Genomic DNA, 21628 nt, shown 5'->3' with positions numbered 1-21628 from the left:
ACATGTGAGCTGGGAGATGATTAAGCTCTGCCGAATACGTTTCTAAGGAAGAGGATCGAGACAGGAAATTAATTGTAATGAACGGTTCGAACGCATGCAGATTCGTGGTACCTGTAGCCCAGTGCTCTAATCAAACCTGAGGCCTGTTGGAAATAAGGACAATAACGTGAAGGAGATGAAAGTGGACCTAAATCTAGAAGAAAGCGATAGACCGTCATTTAAAAGATGTTGTATTATAGGATTCAGGGATACAGGAGAAACGAAATCATAGAAAGAAAGAAATAGTCACCGGACTGGGCAGTTTGGAAAAGTTTGTAAACAAATATTACATTTGGGAAGAGATAGCGAGACAGGTTTTATTCTGCATGGTGGGGGTTGCGAGTGGGGGGTGGGTTTTCCAGTTCAACTGAGTAGTGACAGGCAACGCCCCTTGAAGCAGAAGTAATAGGTCCTGAGATGAGATTGTAGCAGAAGCATTAATTCTACTCAGAAGAGAGACAAATTAAAAACCACCTGGATTACGATGAAAAATATGACTCACGCGAAAAGGCTTAGATCTACACAATTCTTTAGTAAAGAAAATGAACAATTCATTTTATGGAAGCAGACTCAATTGTTTCAATTTGGGATTAAAACTCAGTAACCTGAATATCTGAACGGTGACATGACGAAGAGAGAGAGAGAGAGAGAGAGAGAGAGAGAGAGAGAGAGAGAGAGAGAGAGAGAGGCGGGGGGGAGGGAGACGGAGGGGATCGAAAAGCCTTTCTTTGTGAGCTATAACATGACCTAGTAGGGAATTCCCATTATTGAAGGACTCAGGAGCTCCTCAACGTTTTCTGGGAGGTGGGGAGTATAATGGAAGAGGGAAAACATTAACCCTATCGCAACGCATTCATCAAGTTCATCGTCTCGGCAATCGTATTTTAACTATTCAAGAAACTTGTGATAAATGAATTGTAATCATATCTCCCTGTTTATTTACAGTGCAGCGAAGCCTGGCAAGATAGAGCGTCTCAACATGGAGATATTTCTGTTTCTTTAGGAAGACAAATGGTTGTGGAAAAATTGTCTTTGAAAACGACAAGTAAAACAGAATTATTTCATGATTCATCCCTAGGCAGACGAGGTGCCAGGTCGGAGGTAGTTAGAACACGGCAAGAACATGTCTTCCAAGGGCTCAGTCTCCCGTTTCGTCGAATACTTTCTTAACACTTCAGCTATGAATTGTTCCTTCGGTGTTGAAAACAGCCCCGAAGGAACTGCGTGTGAAACTACTAATCATTTCCCTTGGGTCATAATGTTTTTCATCTCCGTAAAAAAATTGAGACAGCATTGCATTTCCGTTGCAGTTTCCTTTTTATGAGTGACAAGTTTTGATCTGAGAAAAGCATTGAATAAGACTCCCTGGGAATACCTTAGTATGATAGAAGTTTATTGCTCAAAACTAAAGTCCTGACTTCCTTCATCGAATTTTCAAGCCTTGAAAACGAATCTGTTAAGAAATTTTGTCGTAATCATCGTCATTTTCGACTGGAACTTATAAAATAACATCTTGCTATTAAAGACAAACCTCTCGGTCAGCCCAATGAGAGTCAAGTGGTTCAACTGGGTATTTTGGCTAAAGTGCCTGACATTAATGATAACACCGAAAGAGGAATAATGGGCCCACGTCAAAACAAGTAATGTAGCAGTCGCTGCTGTAAAAAAAAAAAAAAAAAAAAAAAAAAAAAAACAAACATGCTAGTATAAAAATATGGGGATGTACCATGATTACAACACATCAAGTATCAACCTCCTCCCCCACTCCCCGCGCGCGCATATACACGATCAGTCAATTTTAGTTCAATTTACTGGGATAGGATGGGATGATGTTTGGCCCTAGGGATTATAATCAGTGGGGATAGTATGATGGTCGGAGAAGTGTGAACAAAGTGAAAAACGCAATGAAGAGAAAAAATAAATTACAATAAATCGATTGGGGTTAAACAACAATGAAAAATTCATAAAGCTATATTGCATAGCACATGAAAAAGTAGTCTCTTTAAGTCAACTGGAGTCTGTATCGACACGCGTTGTCTTTTATTCGATTTACAAGTACACACAGGATGAAGTTTCGTATGAATAAAATCCTAAATAACATCAGACTACAGTAAGAATATTGTCCAGAAAACTATTTTGCAGTTACAGACCAGACACGCTGCCTTCGCAGCGTCATGTTATGGATCATTAATACGAAAGCGGGTTTCCCGTTGACTAAAATGACATTTTCACTCTCTCTTTCTCTCTCTCTCTCTCTCTCTCTCTCTCTCTCTCTCTCTCTCTCTCTCTCTCTCTCTCTCTCTCTCGTTCTGGTTAGACGAAATAGGAAAAGACCAGTTTCAATCTTCTTTTGTAGGTTTTATGCTTTAAGAAATACTTTGAATGCCATATTCCTATGACCTTGCTAGCGTGTGAGACAGAGGCTTGGCAACAGCGTGATTCTACCTCTCCTGCAATGGAATTACCTCGTTGAGGCCATCATCTGGATGAATTATTTTTTGTATCGGTTACTGAACGCGATGATAATGAGATCTAATTTCAGAACTGGAGACGAGGGGCCAAATAGTGTTAGAACTGAGACCTATAATGAGAAATACAGAAGTGTACTTCTGTGGTCTACAGCTACTAAACGTATATCTATCTGACTGAGTCATGTCGAGTTTAGTTTCAACCCTATAACCCTCACGCTTCTTCGGTTAGGAAATTTTGGACACAGCTGCTGAACAAAACCACCACGTCATATTTGCGGACTCATGAGAAGTGTTCGTAAATGGGTGGTGGGAAACGATGAAAGGTCATGTTAATGAAGTTGGGTTGCTAGGTGGGAAGAGGCCAAAAGAGCACAGGGCAGAAATAAACCAGATTGTTCCGAAGGGACACTATGATGAACCCTTCGTACCTTCGGCGTGGGCTACGCAAGTCTTGCCGTGCTGCCTACCCGTCCGTTCCCGCTTGTTGCATTTTGCCAGAGGAAATGCTTCTGTGTTTTTGCACCGTCATTGCGTAAGTTTCTGCGGGAAAAAGTAAATTCTACAGGGCACTTTGTGACATTAAATTTTCGCTCTCTAGGCCTCTTCTTCACTTGCAATTTTGCATAGTTCCCATTAGTTTATTAATTTTATTAGTCAACGTTTTACTTATAAGCAGTCAGACTTTTTAAAAACCATTGAAATAAATGAACTTTCTTACTTTTGCCGAGACTTTTTAGTTCGTTGGAAGAGCGGGTTCCGTTCTCAGCTACCACTCCGTTGGCCGCGAGTTCGAATCTCCGACCGGCCAATGAAGAATAAGAGGAATTTGTTTCTGGTGATAGAAATTAATTTCTCGCTATAATGTGGTTCGGATTCCTCAATAAGCTGTAGGTCCCGTTGCTAGGTAACCAATTGGTTCTTAGCAACGTAAAATAAGTCTAATCCTTCGAGCCAGCCCTAGGAGAGCTGTTAATCAGCTCAGTGGTCTGGTTAAACTAAGATATACTTAACTTTTCTTGTCCATTTTTCGAGCGAAGGCATTCCCTTGTCACAATAAACACCTCACTCATTGTTAGACAGTATAAATGAGTAAACTAAATAAAAGAGAACATGTGCAAAGTAACACAAAAATAATAAATGACGGCATAATAATTTATGGCAAAAAGAAATATTAATAATTCATTAGCGATCCAGTATTTTTACTATACGACATTTGGTGAACATTCAGTTTAAAACAAATTTCCCTTCAATATTTTTATTCGCTGTGAAAACTCGATCCTTTATCTCTGTTTAAAAATACATTTTTTTTTTCTTGGACTAGATCCGTCATCCCTATAGGCAATATTCCTTCGTGCCGAGTCACACTGATTTATAACTGTTGATCGGCCTTGCACGCGTGAACGTGGGTGCCTATCTAGAAGTATAGATTTTTTTGTTAAGTCAGTTTGATCGAAGTCTTTGAGCGATAACTATTTCGCTAAGGTCATTTAGAGCGACACTAATTGAGTGATGGTCGGTTTTAGCGCTAATCTTCACCTTGGAATTTTACAAACTAACGAATTGTCTCAAACGCAATTTAAAGCAACAAGTCACAGCATGTGGTCGTCGCATTTTATTCACATTTAACGGTAACCCATCATGCATTTTTTTCCTTCAAAATACTGTCAAAACAAAGTAGCATGTAATGGATAGGTTATATCTATAGTAAGGGCAAAGGCACGCAAAGGACCATCACATGGCGCTGTGAGATGAAGAACTACGAAGGTCGTCTGAGCACATCCTTAGAATACAGAAATTAGAACTGTACGGAAAAGGAGAGCGTTTCCATGTTCCTGATATAGAAGCTGAAATGGAAAGAGTTAAATAAAAAGGCCTTTCATGCCGCGGAAATACACATGACCCTCCCCGACGCATACTTCAGGATGCAGTTGTTGGTGTATCTGATGAACTTGCAGCAAAAGTTAGAAAACGAATGCAAGTGTAGCGTGCCATGTCTATAGAACGGAAGGCAAAGAGTGGCTACCCTACGCCTCCTGGAAGATCGGATTACAAAAATAGCTGAATTCAGGGAAAATACTATTGCTGACAACCTTAAAACATTGCATACATTGTAACCTATGGCCTTTCTCATAATCAGTTTTACTTCATCAGTCAATGGGTTTTCCAGATAATTTTGTTTTCTTTGACATCGCTTATAATGTAAAACTGACTTTTTTTTACATATTAAGATAGGATTTTACAACTATTTCTTCTTTTACTTTTTGAATACTTCACCTTTCAAATAAACCCTTTTCTCTTGAAAAACAATCTTTTTATTGTTCCGCGCCCAAATTATTACTTCTATATCCTTTAGTCTGTCTTTCGCTCTTAATGCATCGTTTCAACTGCTGCCATGGGATATGCCAATGGTTTGGGATTCTATGCCCTATACCCAAGGCATAGGACACACTAGTGGAGTCCTGTGAATCCTTTTTGAGAAGGAAATGTCTAGGAAGTGTTGGTGGTTTGGGGTACAGTTGTATTAACACGTCAGGGAAAAGGAACGCCTGTTGCGGGTCCTTTGCATGGTTAAGTTCCCCATAAATTGCAGATGAGCCACTTCTGAGGCTATAACTACCATACTTGTCCTCAATCGTGTGGAAAGTGAATAATAGTATGCTCGCCCCTCTGGTTGGTATGAAAGTCACTAAATAGCCGGAACCATGGGTTAGTAAGGAAAAATGTAGATTCTGCCTTTCTTGATTTTTCTATAAATATATTAGAAGGTTTGTCCTCATTTTAGAGCATATTTTGAGGCGATTCCCCAAGCCATCAGTGAAAAAAGTCGACGTCTTGGTTGACAGTGGTGACATGGGAAAATTAATTCACTGACTGAGAATTCAGCCTGTCACATAGCCATATCAGCAATGGACATGTATATCGTACTATTTTACATAACTAGGCAATTTGATGTCAAAATTTGATGCTTACCGAACCTTCAAAACAATTCAGTTGCCGCAACGACATTTATTAGTGTAATTTCATTGCATCTGTAACTGACCTGCGCGTGCGGTTTGTGCTATATAGTTTTTGGAGTCAAGATAATAAAAGGGAGAACGAGATATTTTGGCTTTGAAAACCATTACGTAAATCAAATGATAAATATAAAGAGAACTGTAAAAACTGGAAACATCTCTGGCGGCACCGTTCCGTACGACAATAACCTACACCACCTCAGACAACAACAGTCAGTCACTCGCTCTCGAGGTGATGACTTCACGAGTCAGGTAGAAAGTGAACGGTTAAGTGATAGTTACCTCGCTAGTGGACGACCGTTGTGATAATTAGTATAATTCATCGTCAAAATACAGATTTTGTCGCTGTGAGTCAAGTGGAAGATAATGTAAAGTGCTCTGGCCATTATATTCTTAGGTAACTCGCTGTTAGAGTCGTTGAAGTGTCACGTTTAACTTTGAAGGCTTGTCAGTGACCTACGGTGAAAACCTGCCCAGTTTCGGTCTGTACGCTACTGGTACCATGACTTGACAGTTCTGCTTGGCACAGGTACTTGCAGTAGCCTAACCTGAAACTAAGCAGGTCTAGTGAATTAAACATGGAGTAGGTCTGCCATAATTACTGTACATTGTTTTATTTTTTTATAGGATATGCACCTTTACCTAGGTTAATCTAAGTAAGCAAACCCTATGCTGAGGCTACTGGTGCACAAAATGAGACATGGGTAGTCTTTATCCACCGTAGTGACATTTGAGACTATTAAAGGCTTCAGGCACCGTAATGGAACGGACGTAGAGTAGGGAGACTGGTAGGCGTGAGAAATCCGATCGTGAAAACGGGCCAAACCTAACTTGAACTAGACTGCCATATCCGGACTTGATAAGACCTATCTTCCCAACCCGATTTAAGGCTCTGCCTCCTGACCTGGTTGGTGAGGCTTTGCCACAACTCCCCCCCCCCTCCCCCCGTAACACTGAATATCGGGAACAATTGAGGGACTAAATTTCCATTCAGACGTGATCAGGCACTGGCTACAAACTAACCAAAGCAACCTTAACAGAAACTTTCTTAAAGCATCGTGCCCTGACCTAACCAGAACTTACCTTGACTTAGGGCACTGTGCCCTGACTTGAGCGAGAGGGGCTTTGCCCTGCTTGGACCCCTTCAAGTAACAATATCAGTAGCTTTCTCTGGGAGGCGAAATTATTAACGCATACCTGTCCCCCTACTCTGCGTGCTAGGTACCTCTTTAGGTAATTCTAAGCCGGCTGTCCGCAGTGAGCTAGACTATGGCAATTGACGTTTTCCTATGTTATTTTACTTGCTTTACAAGAATTTAAAGTAATATTTTGTCGGCCGGCTGTAACTAAGCTGTCATTGACCATTGAAGACTACGGCTTGAATTGCCTAAGGCAGGTAGGTCTAAGCCAGCATTCATGGCAATCCCCCACCCTCCATAGCTAATATGGCAAAATTGTAACCAGGAAACACCCCAAAAAATACCAACATAACGTACCCTAGAGGTGTTTACTGGTTACAATTTTGCCGTATTAGCTATGGAGGTGGGGGGATGGGCTTGGCGCGGAATGCCGGCTTAGACCTACCCTGCGTTAGGTAATTCAAGTTGTGTAGTCTTCAAAGGTCAATTACAGTTTAGTTACAACCGGCCGACAAAATATTACTTTAAATTCTTGTAAAGCAAGTAAAATAACATAGAAGAATGCCACTTGCCACAGTCTAGCTCACTGCGGACAGCCGGCTTAGAATTACCCCTCTTTAATTTGCCTGAGGGGATGTTAAGGGTTAAATGTATTTTTAATAACAATCAAAGAACACAGGTTAGTAACCTAAGCTAGACTGTGATGGTAGTTTACAACTAGGCTAGGCGGGGCTAAATAGTGTAGTAGTCTTTGCCCAGCAAGTAGGCTAGCTTAACTGCCCTTTCCTTTTGTGCAACATATACACAAGATAGCTCATTTCTAGGCTCGTCATAGCTTATCTTAGAATTGAGAAGTTGCAGTTCACATTAGCTTAGCATAGTAGGGTAAAACTAATAAGTTGTCGATAATTGAGGTCAGATTTGAAGTGTAGTTTTTCAGTATCATATTTGCCGGCATATAAGACACACCCTGGCATAAGAAGCACCCCAATTTTACGAGGATATTTTGTGGAAAAATTTAGTTTGTTTCATCATACATTTATTGAAGTATAATATAAAGTGATTTTGTAGGGAAAAAATGTTTGATTCTGTGCATGAAATACAGTATTGTGAGAGTAAATGAAATGTACCATAAATAAACAGTGTTGGTGTTATATCTGCTTCCTACATGCATCTGAATAACATACATTTGCAGAGTATATAATTACCAAGGTTATAATGAAAACCAATGCTATACTGTCATAAGTTATAATGGGCATCTTGTACAATAACACCAACTGGCATTAGTATTTCATTGATAAGTTTTATTAGCCTATGATTTAAAGACACTAGATCTTATAATTGAGTGGTAATTTCTAATGGATTATTTTACAGGAATTCCATGTACACATGTATACTTTTGTTTTTAGTAAATTTGTTCTTCCAGAAGATGACATGTTTATGCTGTTTAGCAACCATTTTCAATTTTCCTTTTTTTCTTGAACAACATGGTGCTTGCCATAATTGACAGACAGTCCTTAACCTCACCCAAAAGGGATATGTTGTAACCTAATTTACTCTAACCTTACCTAGAGGGTAGTTGGAATATTCGTTTCCACGTTGTGGATGAGAAGTAAATGTTGGTCTACCGTGGGGTTATTCCTCCTTCAGTGCAGACTCTTAGTTCTGTTCTAGAGGTACCATCCCATCTCATGACCTCTTGGTGCTACTCTTAACCCCTTGACTCACTGATGTTGTTTGGTAGCTCACTGGGTTCAAGTCCCTGGGAGTCAGTGTCTGAATAACTGCAAGACTCCATCCCGTGCAGTTGTAAAGTGATATAATTTTATTGCCAAAACAAATACAAGTTTTGAAAAAAAAATTGGTTTTCTTTGGTAGAAACCCATCACTTTGTGAGGGACTTTGACCTCTTTCTGACCCCACAGAGCTTTTAGAGTGATTAGACAAAACTTGGAAGAACCATTTACCAATAGAGGGACTTGGTAGTCCTGATATATAGATGTCAAGTAAGTTTTCGGTGTTCTTTTGGACTGTCTGGAAAAGAGGCCAACGTACCTGAAGGTGAAGGTGAATGTACAAACTGATGGGATTTTACCCCAAAAATTGAGCTTTGTTTCAAGCATTGTATGAATTTGAGGGTATCCCTCCACTTGTTCAGTCAGGACAAGTACAGTACTGAGGTATATATATAAATTGTATATATTATACAGGATTAAGTTACGGCATGGTTCTCATGGTTTTAGGACTGACATAAGGTGGATGATTCAGACAAAGTCTGTACTGTTAACTGTCTGCTTACCTAATTAAGAATTGTAGGTCAGGTATGTACCAAAGGTACAGCTTGCATATTTTGGGGGCACATAAGTTGGATGATTTGGATATCAAGTATGTATATACAGTACTGTAATGTGTTAGTCAGTTTTCATTAGAAATGTAGGTCAGAAATGCACTAACATCAGTTTGTTTTATTTTTAAATAATGTGCATTGTATGTTTTTCTCAATTTCGTTTTTTTTATATTACTATAGTTATACATAGGATTGGAACTGGTGACAAGTATTGTAGGGAGACATGAATACTAGGCTGTGGGGTTGTGGAGAAGGATGGCTAGGTCTTTTCTCCCTGGCCTTGTGACTTCCAACTAAGCTATATATACCTGTTTACAGCTGGGTCAACTGGGCAAGCTTCAGTAGGGTACTTTTAAGATACACAATACTTTGATGTTTTACTAATCATGATGGGGGTATTTCAGTTATATCTTTAAATGAAAGCAAATATTTTGTGAGAATATTACATTTTTGGAGATTATTTTAAGTTTTTGAAATGTTCATGGAAAATGAGTGAAATGATATATAGGATAATGTTTCATAATTTTAAGAATTATCTATTGACAAATTTAAATTGACAGGGTTTGTCCCTTTTCTGATACAGTACTTTATATATATATATATATATTTTTTTTTTTGCAGAATGTACAAGTTTGGATGTTGACTCCTAGAGGCTCTGCATTATCTTATTCATCTTACGAGGAAAATGGATATGCATTACTTGTGGATAAAGAAAGACTTACTGGATACCAAACTCACATTGTGTAATGTTATTGTTGATTGTTTGAATAATTTTGGATTAATATATGATAGGTAAAAACTGGTCTGTGTTTAACCAACAGTATGGAAGAGTTGAATGCTTTAGGGCTTTGGTTCTACTTCCTCTTTTCAAAGTTAAAGTGTTATTCAAGTCCCATCACAGTTTTTTTAAATGGAAAATCATCTTTTGTGGACATATGATGTTGGTTGACTTAGAAACATTCAACATCTGCCAAGAGCAAAGTAAATTCAACATTCTTTAGGAATATATTTCTTACACTATATTAGTGCACTTGTGATTGTTATCTGGTTGCATTAAGCATCCGTGATCTGTGTGATAATGGCAAGCTGGTACCCAGACATTGAAATGAATGACATGGATATGGGACAAGCCAGCTCGCCTCGAGCAAGGAGTTCTTCAAAGATGTCCAGTGGTAGTGGTCCACGCAGTTGTATTTCCCCATCCCCTAGCTGTGGTGCTTCTTTCAAGGAAACCGGCGAAATAAAATTCTGTATATCAGAGTATAAGAATGATGCTTTTCAGGTATGTAACATGAACACTTGCAAAAATGTTTATAGAGCTGTATTATATTCAGTGCATGTTAATGATTGAGAGGTCATAGCTGCTTTACATATTAACAAGATCTTGACCGTAAATTTAAAACTGCTGTATGTAGGAATGTAGTGTAAACTTTACATTTCGGTACCATGATTGAAAAGGTGATGGACTTTCTTGTAATATTTGTAATGTAATATTTAAGTAATTTTGTACTTGTAATAGCCACATTGATTTCGTTAGGCTCTCAAATGGTAGATTATTTTGTTGTGTTCTTTTATGTGGATTTTATTAACACTGTTTTTCAGATGATGCTCTTGATGAAGAGAAATCAGATGCTGACAGATGTGAAGCTTGAAGTAGGTCGTGAAATTTTTCATGGGCACAAGATTGTTCTTGCTGCTGCTAGTCCTTATTTCAAGGCAGGTATTTTTTCTGGATAGATTTTATGGAATTTTTAAATGTGTAGTTCCTATTATTTCAGGTACAAGTTGTAATTTTATAAATTTGTGTCACTTTTAGACCCGTTTTATTGATACTGGAAATTTTGCAGTATTTTTATACAGTATCTTGACATGGTAAACTCTCAATGACTATTACAAAGCTTTTCAAGTAGTTTTATGGTTCCCAAATATACTCACATTTTACATTTTTCAAGTTGGTATTAAGCCTCTGTTAGTAGTCTGTACCGGTAGCATTCGCCTTGCATGGAGAAATGGTTGTAACTGAGATGTTTACGATACTCCACAGGCCATGTTTACTGGAGGCCTTCGGGAGTGTGAGATGGACACTGTAAAGCTGCAAGGATTCTGTCCTACTGTTCTAGCTCATCTTTTATGTTTTATGTATACTGGTGAGATTGTCATCAATGAGATGCTAGTCTGCCAGCTTCTGCCAGCTGCAACTATGTTGCAGGTAAGTGTAAAGTAATGTACAGTAGTTATAAAGAATATATTGGCTATTTTTAGTAAGGGTAAGTTTTGGTGCTTATTGATATGTAGCGTAATAGTACTTGAAAATAATAGTTGATTCATCATAGTACAATTAGTCCATACTTTTCTTCAACCATATTGATGACTAAAAGCCATTACTAATGGAATCCATTACAAATTTTGTATTATGGACACTGCCTGCTATGGACAGTATTCTGTAATAGTAATATTTAAGCATTTGTTGATGAATGTCATGCTTTATCAATACTCTGTTTAGTTGGGAGAACAAATCTTACGTTGAAGATAACCTTGTTAGTTATGGCTCAACTGGGTCTTATTGAGAGGAAAGCTACTTTATGCTGCAATCAGGTGCAGTTCAGTACATCAAACACCCTCTTCATTATTCTACATCATATGTGTACTCTATCTGTATTTTCTAAGAGAAATTATTATTACCTTGATATTATTTGATGTGGTGTTTTTTGGAACTCTTGATATAGACAAATCGTGTATTTATTTCTCCAACCCTCTTGCAGTAGCTTGGATGCTATTTTATTGTTTTATTTATCATGGTTGGGACATGATTCCCATTATTTTCCACCTGCTGTTGTTCTATCTCCTAATAAAATGTTTCTTACAAATGTACAGTATATCATTATGGTGTATGTTTTATAGTTAGGTTTTATTATGCAAATGCAACTGGGAGAGAGTTGATCACTGTACTCTAATATGTATAATGTTTTTTATATAGTGTACTGCACTGCATCTTGCTCTGGTGATCTTTGCTGTGCATACATTCATTATTCTATATGTGATCATAAAGTATTGGGACTGTTGCTATAGCAAAGGAGCTAAAATATGCAGAATGAGGTCACATGGCACAGATTGACCTTGACCCACTCTGTGCATGCATACTAAGTTTTAAGTGTCCTAGCTCACTCCCGCTCTTTACAGCAGTGCTTGGAAGGAATGTGTGTAGTGTGTGGTCATCGCATTGACTATGATGGAGAAAGTTGAGCAGAGAATCTGCATCAAATTTTGCCAAAAGCTTGGCAATACCTACACACACAACTACACAAAGTTTCAAAAAGTATACGGAGAGGAGCGTACAGCCATACACCAGTGTACGAGTGGTCCAGACGTTTTCAAGAGGCAGACAAAATGTTGATAGTGACGAACACTCTGGGAGACCCGCAACCAGCAGATCTGAGAAAAACAATGTTTTCTTCGACTACAAGGGAATTGTTCATCATGTGTATGCTCCACCTGGTCAGACAGTCAACAAGGAGTACTACTGTGAAGTGTTTCAGCATTTGTGGGGTACTATTCATCGGAAAAGGCCAGAATTGCATGCGTCTGGTGAGTGGTAATTGCACCATGACAACTCACGTCCCCATTCAGTGTAGCTTGTGCAGCAGTTTTTGGCCAAGCACAACATCCCCCAGGTCTGACAGCCACTGTATTCCCCAGATCTTCCCCCTTGGAACGTTTTCCTCTTTCTAAAAGTCTTCCCCGTAGGGGGGTAGTGCCGTCAGTGCACCTCATGTGGTGCACTGTAGGCATTACTAAAGGTTCTTTGGAGCGCGGCCTTGGCCCAAAGCTGCAACCCCTTTCATTCCTTTTACTGTATCTCCTTTCATATTCTTTCTTCCATCTTACTTTCCACCCTCTCCCAACAATTAATTCATAGTGCAACTGTGAGGTTTTCCTCCTGTTACACCTTTAATACCTTTTACGGTCAATTTCCGTTTCAGTGCTGAATGACCTCATAGGTCCCAGTGCTTGGACTTTGGCCTAAATCCTATATTCAATTCAACTCTTTCCAAAAGTCAAATCCCACTTGCAGTGAAGATTTCAGGACGTTGAGGAGATGAAAGTTAATGCAACGAGGCAGCTGCTGATTATCCCAGAAAACGGGTTCCAGGAATGCTTCCATCAATGTAAACAGTGCTGGATAAAGGGGACTACTTCAAAGGAAATTAAATGCCAAAATGGTACATCATGTAGTTTTCTTTTTATAGCACCAGTCCTGATACTTTATGATCACACTTAATACATTTTGTTGTAATTACCCTAGTTTTCAGAGTTCCCAAAAGAATTTGGGTCAGGACTGAGGTATTTAAAGACATTTCTGGAATATTTTTTATAATGCGCCAATAAGTTTTAGTATGAGAATTATCGATATAATTAAAATAAATTTTTTGTAAAAGTTAACTTTCATCAAATTGCAGTAAGAAAACCACAAACACAAAGTGGTACTTTGCAAGACATGGTGATTCAGAAATAAGCATAAAGCATATAACCAGTAGGAACATTTTTAAACATTTTGTATCAGACTGTAGAGAATGGTTTATTCTGAATGAACCTTTAATCTTGACTGATGACCAGAAGATAGAGAAAAGGTGATTTTCATTTTGGATCTGTTGGTTTGTGGCCATCATGTTTGAGGTTTGTTTTGATTAACACAGATGTTATAAATTAAGGCAAATGCCACAAGGAAAAGAAACAGTGGAACAGTTGAAGAATTAGTGGACCTACCAAAACAAAGGTAAATCTTTTGAGAGGTTTTACAAAGTATTAGGCCAACTGGCTCAAAAGCAGGGAGGAGTCGGAGGATTATACAGGTGATGAGATTAACCACCAAAAATGACCTTGGAATGAATAAGCTGATTACAATAAAAGTACAACACATTTTCTCCTTTTGGTAAACAATAACAATTTTTGCAAAATGAATATTTAAAAAACTTAAACATATGAATACTTAGAAAACATATATTAGGTTTCTAACTAATTACTGTAATAAGTAAGTCAGTGATTTTATCTTGGTCATTCTTGAACATTTTACTAACAGGGGGTCCAGGTAATACATGCCAGGGCGAAAGTTGAAATTACAGCTGGAAGTAAGCTGTATAATTGCAGATTCTAAGAGAACCATTTCAATGTAAATTCAGTATTTATAGGAAACCAACCAACAACTTGTGTCCATTTCTATTCAGGCCAGCACCTTAATTTCAAATTATCCATTTTTTCTAATATGTTTGTATGAGCATTGTGCATTGTCAGTCCCCAGTATTTGGATCAAGAAAATGAATATATAAGATAAAAATAGGAACAGGTTTGTTAATCTTCACATATACTACTAGATATTTGCTATAATAAAGACCACAAAAAGTTTTATAGTGAAAGTAACATGAAGGAAGAAACCTCTAAGAGCATTCTTAACCTGCCTTATTTTAGTGGTTTTGAAACCATAAAATCATTGTTAAAATCTTTTAATGTCAACCTTGGTTTTTTCCTATAATAACACACTAAAAGGAATGTTAATAAAAAACAGCCCCAAGGAAAGCAACAAAACATACGAAATTCCATGCTTGGACTGCTCTTCTTTTTATATTGGCCAATCTGGTAAGGATAAGAAGTGAGAATTAAGCAGCATAAGTGTTATGTCAAAATTGGGTAAACATCCAATGCAATATTCATTTATTGAATTGAAAACTCACACAGGATCAATTAGACTGACAGTCCAGTGATTGCCAGATCGAAAGATTTCTCTTCACAAAATCTTTTAGAATCTGCAGTTATACAGCTTGCTTTCAGCTGTAATGCCAACCATAGCCCTGGCATGGATTATTTGGACCCCTGTATTAGTAAAATGTTCAAGAATGACCTTAAAGATAAAATCACTGACTTAATTACTAATTATAGTAGTTACCTTATATATGTTTTTTATGAATTATGTTTAATAGTATTTTGAAAATGTTCATATTGAAAAAATTGTTATTGTTTACCAAAAGGAGAAAATGCATTGTACTTTTATAAATATGTAATCAGCTTATTTATTCCAAGGTCATTTTTGGTGGTTAGTCTCAGTCTCTTCCCCTGTACATATAATCCTTTAATTGACTCCTTGCTTTTGAGCCAGTTGGCCTAATACTTTGTACAACCTCTCAAAAGATTTACCTTTGTTTTGGTAGGTCCACTAATTCTTCAACTGTTGGATACCAGGTGCAAAGGACCTTTGTGTTGAAAGGTGTAGCAACCATTCCATTGTTTCTTTTTTCCTTTGTGGCATTTGCCTTTATTTGTACAGTCATGTTCCTTATCTATGTGAACCAGTTACACACAGATGTTATATAAACTTTTCCTTTTAAGTTTGGTAATCAGAGTTTGGTAGTCACTGATGTTCACTCACTGATGTTCACTAGCATAGTGAATTTTAAATATTTGGTGAGATTTGGTTGCAATTAATGTGAAAATTGATTCATTGTTAGATAACTATTAGAAGTATACCATAATGCCTAAGTGATTGCTATAAGTTTTATAAGTTAGCAACTGGTGTTGAATCTGGCACATGGGCTTTGAATTTACATTAAATCTATAATTCAGCATCACAAAACTGCAAAACAGGAGGTGATATACTGATGAGGGCAAGGTTTTGTGTAGCTGTCAGAAGCATTCTGAGGAAGTTTGACAATAGAATTTGTCCATGATTTAGGAGTATGAGGATGATTGTAGCAATGTCTACAGCCTTATTATTCTGTGCAGCCATCTCAACAGACAATATCTGTTTGGATAAAAACTGAATTTAGAAGTGATTGTGTTCAGTGATACTAAAGCTTTTGGGAATGTTTTTGTCATTCTTTATTTTTTACAGCTTGTATTTTGACCTTCAGTTCATGTCTTAATGTGGGCATAATACTATGAATTACTTTAACATGACCACCGAGTCAGATTTTTCAGCTAATTTTAGGGCTCACCTGAAGGATTTGTTTTGAGTGAGAGGCAAAAACTGGATGTACTAAAGGATTCAGAGCCGATGAAACATGTTTTTTTGGCAACAACTTTTCAACCAAAGCATCAGATGAAGGTGAAAGTTGGCAGGTGTATATTTTATAACCCTACTTAATTTTTGCAATATTATTTAGTACCTAAGTTCGATAGTTTTGATATTTATAGAGTAAAATGAAGTTCCCAATGCTGGAACCAAGAACATCACAGACAAGGATCCTAAAACAATTTGTTACGTAAACATATGATGTCATGGGCAGGAGCTCTTGTTAGACAGTCCCGGCCTCTTCCTTGAGAGTGACGATGACGACATTTTGTATATAAATTATGTATAGTGTTAGACGTTTTATTTGTACAGGCAGTCCCCAGTTATCGGCGGGGTTCCATTCCCGACGGCGTGACGATAACCAAAAATCACCGCTAACCAAAAATGGGCGATAATAGCACTGATCCCTGGTTATTGGAGCCGATAACCTGTGATCAGCGCTGCCGATAAGAGGTGATCGGTGCCGATAACCAGTTATCAGCGATGAAAATCTGGTTATCATTGTCGCTAGACAAGCGCCGTAAAACCAGATCTCCGGTAACCGAGGCTGCCGATAACTGGGGACTGCCTGTATATCTAAAATCTGTTGGGCGAAGCATCTGCGATAGTGGCTTCCACTCACCCCTTAGTGCATACCGACACCTTTATGGTGCTCGATCCAGGGGTAGTAACCTTGGCATTGTGGATAGCTTTTTTCTCTGGTATATTTAGCAATATTTATACCTAGAAATGTGTGCTATTGGAACCATTTCACTGGGTGACACAGGTCCTCCCCCAGAAATAGATTTTTCTGTTGTCAAAATCCCTTTATTAAAACACAATGATCATAACAATATTTTCCTCATTCAAACTGATTCCAGTATATTTCCTTTCCATGCATATCAACATAAATCATGTTACATTTGCTTGATATTAAGTAGGTAAATAATAGCTTGCCCTCAAATTCTTGACTCTTACCATTACCTTTTATTTGCAGCAAGTAGGCTATACGAGTGCTGTTTAGGGTGCTGTATGACAAATAAAAAAAATCAAAGAAAAACAGCTCTGGGTTACATTAACTGAAATAAAATAATGGCTTTGATCATTACACCTCTGACAATTGAGGGAAATGAGGTATCATTGCTTTTCATTTGAATTCTACTTCTAGTGACCGCTCCTGACTTGCTGCAAATAGAAGGCTATAGTGTCGAATCCTGAGGTAAAACAAAATGGATGGTCTTTTTGTATTCCTGCCCTGAATAGATGTAGATCTAACAAATGAACTATAGACTGTGGTCATTATGTTGGGGAATTACATACATTGAATTATTTGTAAAGTAGAAACAATATGAATATCAAGAAAATGGAAGAATTCCAAGCTAACAAGATAGTTCCAACAACTGCTGTGGAAGTTGTGATGAAACCTCTGCAAAATAATAATAATAATAATAATAATAATAATAATAATAATAATAATAATATAATAAAATTAATAATAAAATTAATAATAATAATTATTATTATTGAGAATGCTTGCCATCATTGATATCACTGAAACCTAGGATGGGTACTAATATTAATTAGTGAATATGTCATCAGCAAGTGGGCAGAGCCACAGTGAAGCAATGTTCCCCATATGTAAACTTCTCTTCACTGTGGGTGGAGCCTCATGACGTCACAGGTTGTCATTATTGTGTTCAAAACCCTTACCTGTGATTTTGATGACTCTGGCATAGGAAACACACTTTTACTCTGATAACTACCAGAACTATTGAACTTAAGTACTAAATAATACTTGCAAAAATTCGGTAGGGTTATAAAATACACTCTTGCCAACTTTCACCTTTATTCGATGCTTTGATAAAAAGGTATTGCCGAAAAACCGTTTCACTGGCTCTGAATCCCTTAGTAGGTAATGTTAAAAAAATTTGACAGCTTGTTGGGAAGATATCAGTGGGATTGGATAAAAAGTAAAAAGCATTGCAGCTTTGGGCTGAAAGGATGCTGCAAAGAATCATCAGCAATGTCTATTTAGTGTGCTTTGCAAAGCACTTTAACTGGTATAACCCCAAAGAGGTGTACAAGTGTGGAATACAGGTTATAGGAATTTTGCTCATTTCCTTCATACCTTCAGAAGGTAACTTAAATAGTAGTAATTTTAATTTGGCGTGACTTTTCAGTGTTTGAGCTGGCCCATTTGATTAGTCATATTGTGTATGCTATATTATACAGCATTAGAGAGTGGTTTGGTAAATATTCTTGGTCTTGAAATAATGAAGATCCTTAAAAATTGTTGTTCCATAATATATTTTGATTTCTTTAATGTCTTATGGTTAATATTAGTTAAGAATATTATACTCCTTTATTTTTTGGTATTGCAGATGAATCATGTAATAGAGGCCTGCTGTAGCTTTTTAGAACAACAACTAGAAGCAGGTAATGCCATTGGAATAGCCAACTATGCTCAACAGCATGGTTGCATGGAGCTCTTTTGCAAGGCCAATACTTTTATAGAGCAACATTTTACAGAGGTTAGTTGATTGACATCTCATGAACATCTTAGGATCAGATTAAGTTATTTGTGTGCAAGTGCATATTTTGCTGTATTTGTCTTACATTCTTATCTCATAAGAAGAAGTGTCTCCCGAGAAATAAGATGCTCCAGATTTAGCTCAACTTAGGGGATGTTACATTGTAGTTCAGTAATCTTTGATTCTACTTATGGGTTGTGCATTTTGAATTCTGCTCAATTTGATGTTAATCTAAAATGTTTATGCAAAATAGGTTGGTTTGACAGTAAATCATCTGAATTTTATCTTTTCCACTGGGGTGGGGTGGGAGTCACACATGATTTTTATTACTATTATTGGCATGCCTTGTTTCTTTACCTGTACCTTTATATACATGGTAAGTTGAACACCTCTTGATGAAAGAAGTAAGCATTGCTTGGTATCATGTGGGCTTGGACTGTGAATCATTTTTGTGGTTGAAGACAGTTTTATTCAGTCCTAGTTGTATTACCTAGGTTTCATCATATACTTAGTAATTATTGTATTTTATAAATAGTCGTATATCTGTTGAATATTAGTGTTACCATTTATATGTGGTTTGTTGAGTAATTTCAAACATAAATTATCTCTTGTTGAATATTGATTACTCTCTCTCTCTCTCTCTCTCTCTCTCTCTCTCTCTCTCTCTCTCTCTCTCTCTCTCTCTCTCTCTCTCTCTCTCTCTCTCTTTTGGAAGACATTTTTATTCAGTCCTTAGTTTTACCTATGTTTACAGGTGTCAAAGGAAGAAGAATTTCTTCAACTGTCTCCATGCCAATTAATGAATTTAATAAAGAGAGATGAGTTGAATGTTCCTGATGAAAAAGATGTTTACAATGCAGTACTTCGATGGGTTATGCACGATGAAGATACCAGGCAACCCAGGATGGAAAATATTTTGCAGGCTGTGAGGTAGATGTATAAAAAGTAAAAATGTACACAAGTTGGCAGATGTGAAATGATTATTTTGATATAGTGCTTTGATTATTTTCAGAAAACCAAGAAATCCCAAAGTCAGATTCTAATTTATTTTTTTCAGGTGTCAGTACCTCTCTCCACGCTTTCTGACAGAGCAAATGAGTAACTGCAAACTGTTAAAGAGGGCACCTGCTTGCAGAGAATATCTAGCAAAAATATTTGAGGTGAGTACTACAATACTGTATATATTTCTTTAGTTGCTACCTATTGTTCTGTGCTCTCTGTATATATAGTTTGACTTTTTTTATTATCCTAAAACTTGTGTTTTTTCCTAAGCATCTTAGTAAATTAAAATCGATGTTAGACTTTTCAAATTAACAGCTGTGAGTTTCTGGATTTTTTATATTCATGTTGTTGAGGAAATTTATTTGATGTACTTGATACATTTGCTAGTCTTTGTCTCCTCAGGATTTAACGTTACATAGACCCCCATGCCAAAAAGAGAGAAAGCCTAATGCCCCTTGCGTGATCTACATTGTTGGAGGGTATTCTAATCGACAGAGTTTAGACACACTGGAGTGCTATGATGTTGAAGATTACTCATGGACACAATTGTCTCGTTTACCTGTTGCTAGGTAAGCTGAATTTTTAACTTTTTAGACTAAAGACCATTACTATACTGTATATGTATTGGGGTGTAATAAAGGAAGAAAATGATATTGAAACTGCTTACTGTATACCTAAACAAATACAAACCATTGGTCTTTACATAGGAATTACCTTCAGTGCAAGCTGGAGCAGGCTATTCTACACACCAAGGTTGTTTGGTAGTTGAACTACTGGTGGGAGGGATAAGGGGTAGCCTCACCACCTCCCTTCACTGAGTTATGCATCCACTTACCTTATAGCCTTTGTCCAGAACAGGCGCATTCCCATGCCGCCTCCTGCCTGAATGTTTGCCGGCTCTTCTCCTGCTCTTCATTCCTGATTTTTCCTGTTTTTTTTTTGTGCTTTGTGTGATAGTGTTAATATTTGTGATTACTATCTTGACTTTATACTTTGCATATACTTTGTAAATGTAAATCCAAGAGTCATCTATGCCTAAACCCCATCTTTGTCCCGGTGTGGGAAAGCAGCAGTGTAACTGTTTCTTCACAGCCATTGAGGTAGATCCTCCCACCATTTGCACAAAATATTGTAAACTTGTGTTTTCAGTTGCTGATCCTTGTGTTGAGTGTCGAGATTGGTCCCCGGAGCAGTGTATGTGGTTTGCTGGAAGGAGGAAATCCAGGAGGGCTGACTGCCTGTCCTCGGAGGGATGTTCTCCTCTGAGGACCCCGGGTAGCTCCTTGCCTCATCCCATGCGACTTTCCATTGCTGCTACCTCATCTGTTGCAGTTCTGGGGGAGATAGGGAAGACTTTCCAAGAGCTTAGGGACCTCTGGCCCTCCCTAGCTCTTCCCGAGAAGCTCTCGGTGTGGGGCTTGATTGCGCATCCAAGTGCCTCCAGTTTGCCTCCCTCCCTACTGCGTCAGTAACTGGGACTACGGATTCAGTTACGGGATCCAAGGGAACCACGACTATAGTCACAGCACCTTTGGTTGTGCATCTGGTCCCATTGACGTCTACGCTCTCTCTGATGTCTCCCGACGCCAAAGATATTTTCCTGGACGAGTTGATGAAGAGATACAAGCGTGACCACAAGAGGACGTCGAAGAGACCCCGTTCACCTTTGTCATCATCGTCAGTGTCTTCTTTGCCACCTGCCTTCGCTTCCTCCCCTTCTCCTTCCAAGGGTCTCGTTATATGGACAGATCCAAAGAAGGAGAAGGCGGCTTCTCTCGACTGTAAGAAGGCCTGTTGGCCTTTCACAGTGTGTCTTCCACAGAAGAAGCATTGGGATCTCTCTATGGCTCTCCCTTATCACTGGACAGGGAACCTGTGTCTTGAGTCTCCTGGACATCTGAGGCACAGAAGCAGCGCATGTTCAAGTCAGCCACGATTTGGCTTCCATGGCCAAGTCCGTGTACATGGAGCCCAACATCCACCGACATCCAAGGCACCGATACCAGACACTGGATGTCTCCCAGGTCTGGTAAAGAATCTTCTGCT

At 38.1% G+C, this 21628-nt stretch overlaps 1 protein-coding gene across 10 annotated transcripts in view; it reads left to right on the top strand.

Annotated features, from left to right (window-relative positions):
• Keap1 (kelch like ECH associated protein 1) overlaps window positions 1-21628 on the top strand; it is a 79753-nt gene that overhangs the window by 34022 nt on the left and 24103 nt on the right. The window contains exons 1-9 of one of the 10 annotated variants that reach the window (XM_067125887.1): window positions 5736-5921; window positions 9632-10292; window positions 10613-10726; window positions 11055-11219; window positions 12191-12595; window positions 18431-18580; window positions 19335-19510; window positions 19638-19740; window positions 19985-20151. In XM_067125887.1, the coding sequence (XP_066981988.1) occupies window positions 12398-12595; window positions 18431-18580; window positions 19335-19510; window positions 19638-19740; window positions 19985-20151 (794 nt within the window). In that variant the 5' untranslated portion in view covers window positions 5736-5921; window positions 9632-10292; window positions 10613-10726; window positions 11055-11219; window positions 12191-12397. Of the gene's footprint in view, window positions 1-5725; window positions 6108-9631; window positions 10293-10612; window positions 10727-11054; window positions 11220-12190; window positions 12596-18430; window positions 18581-19316; window positions 19511-19637; window positions 19741-19984; window positions 20152-21628 lie in introns of those variants that run through there. The other 9 variants (XM_067125883.1, XM_067125880.1, XM_067125884.1 and 6 more) reach the window with 9 other exon arrangements.

This window comes from Macrobrachium rosenbergii, chromosome 23 (assembly GCF_040412425.1).
Source record: "Macrobrachium rosenbergii isolate ZJJX-2024 chromosome 23, ASM4041242v1, whole genome shotgun sequence".
Classification (NCBI taxonomy): domain Eukaryota; kingdom Metazoa; phylum Arthropoda; class Malacostraca; order Decapoda; family Palaemonidae; genus Macrobrachium; species Macrobrachium rosenbergii.
The sequence above is the reverse complement of the archived record's forward strand: the minus strand, read 5'-3'. Positions and strand labels throughout refer to the sequence as shown.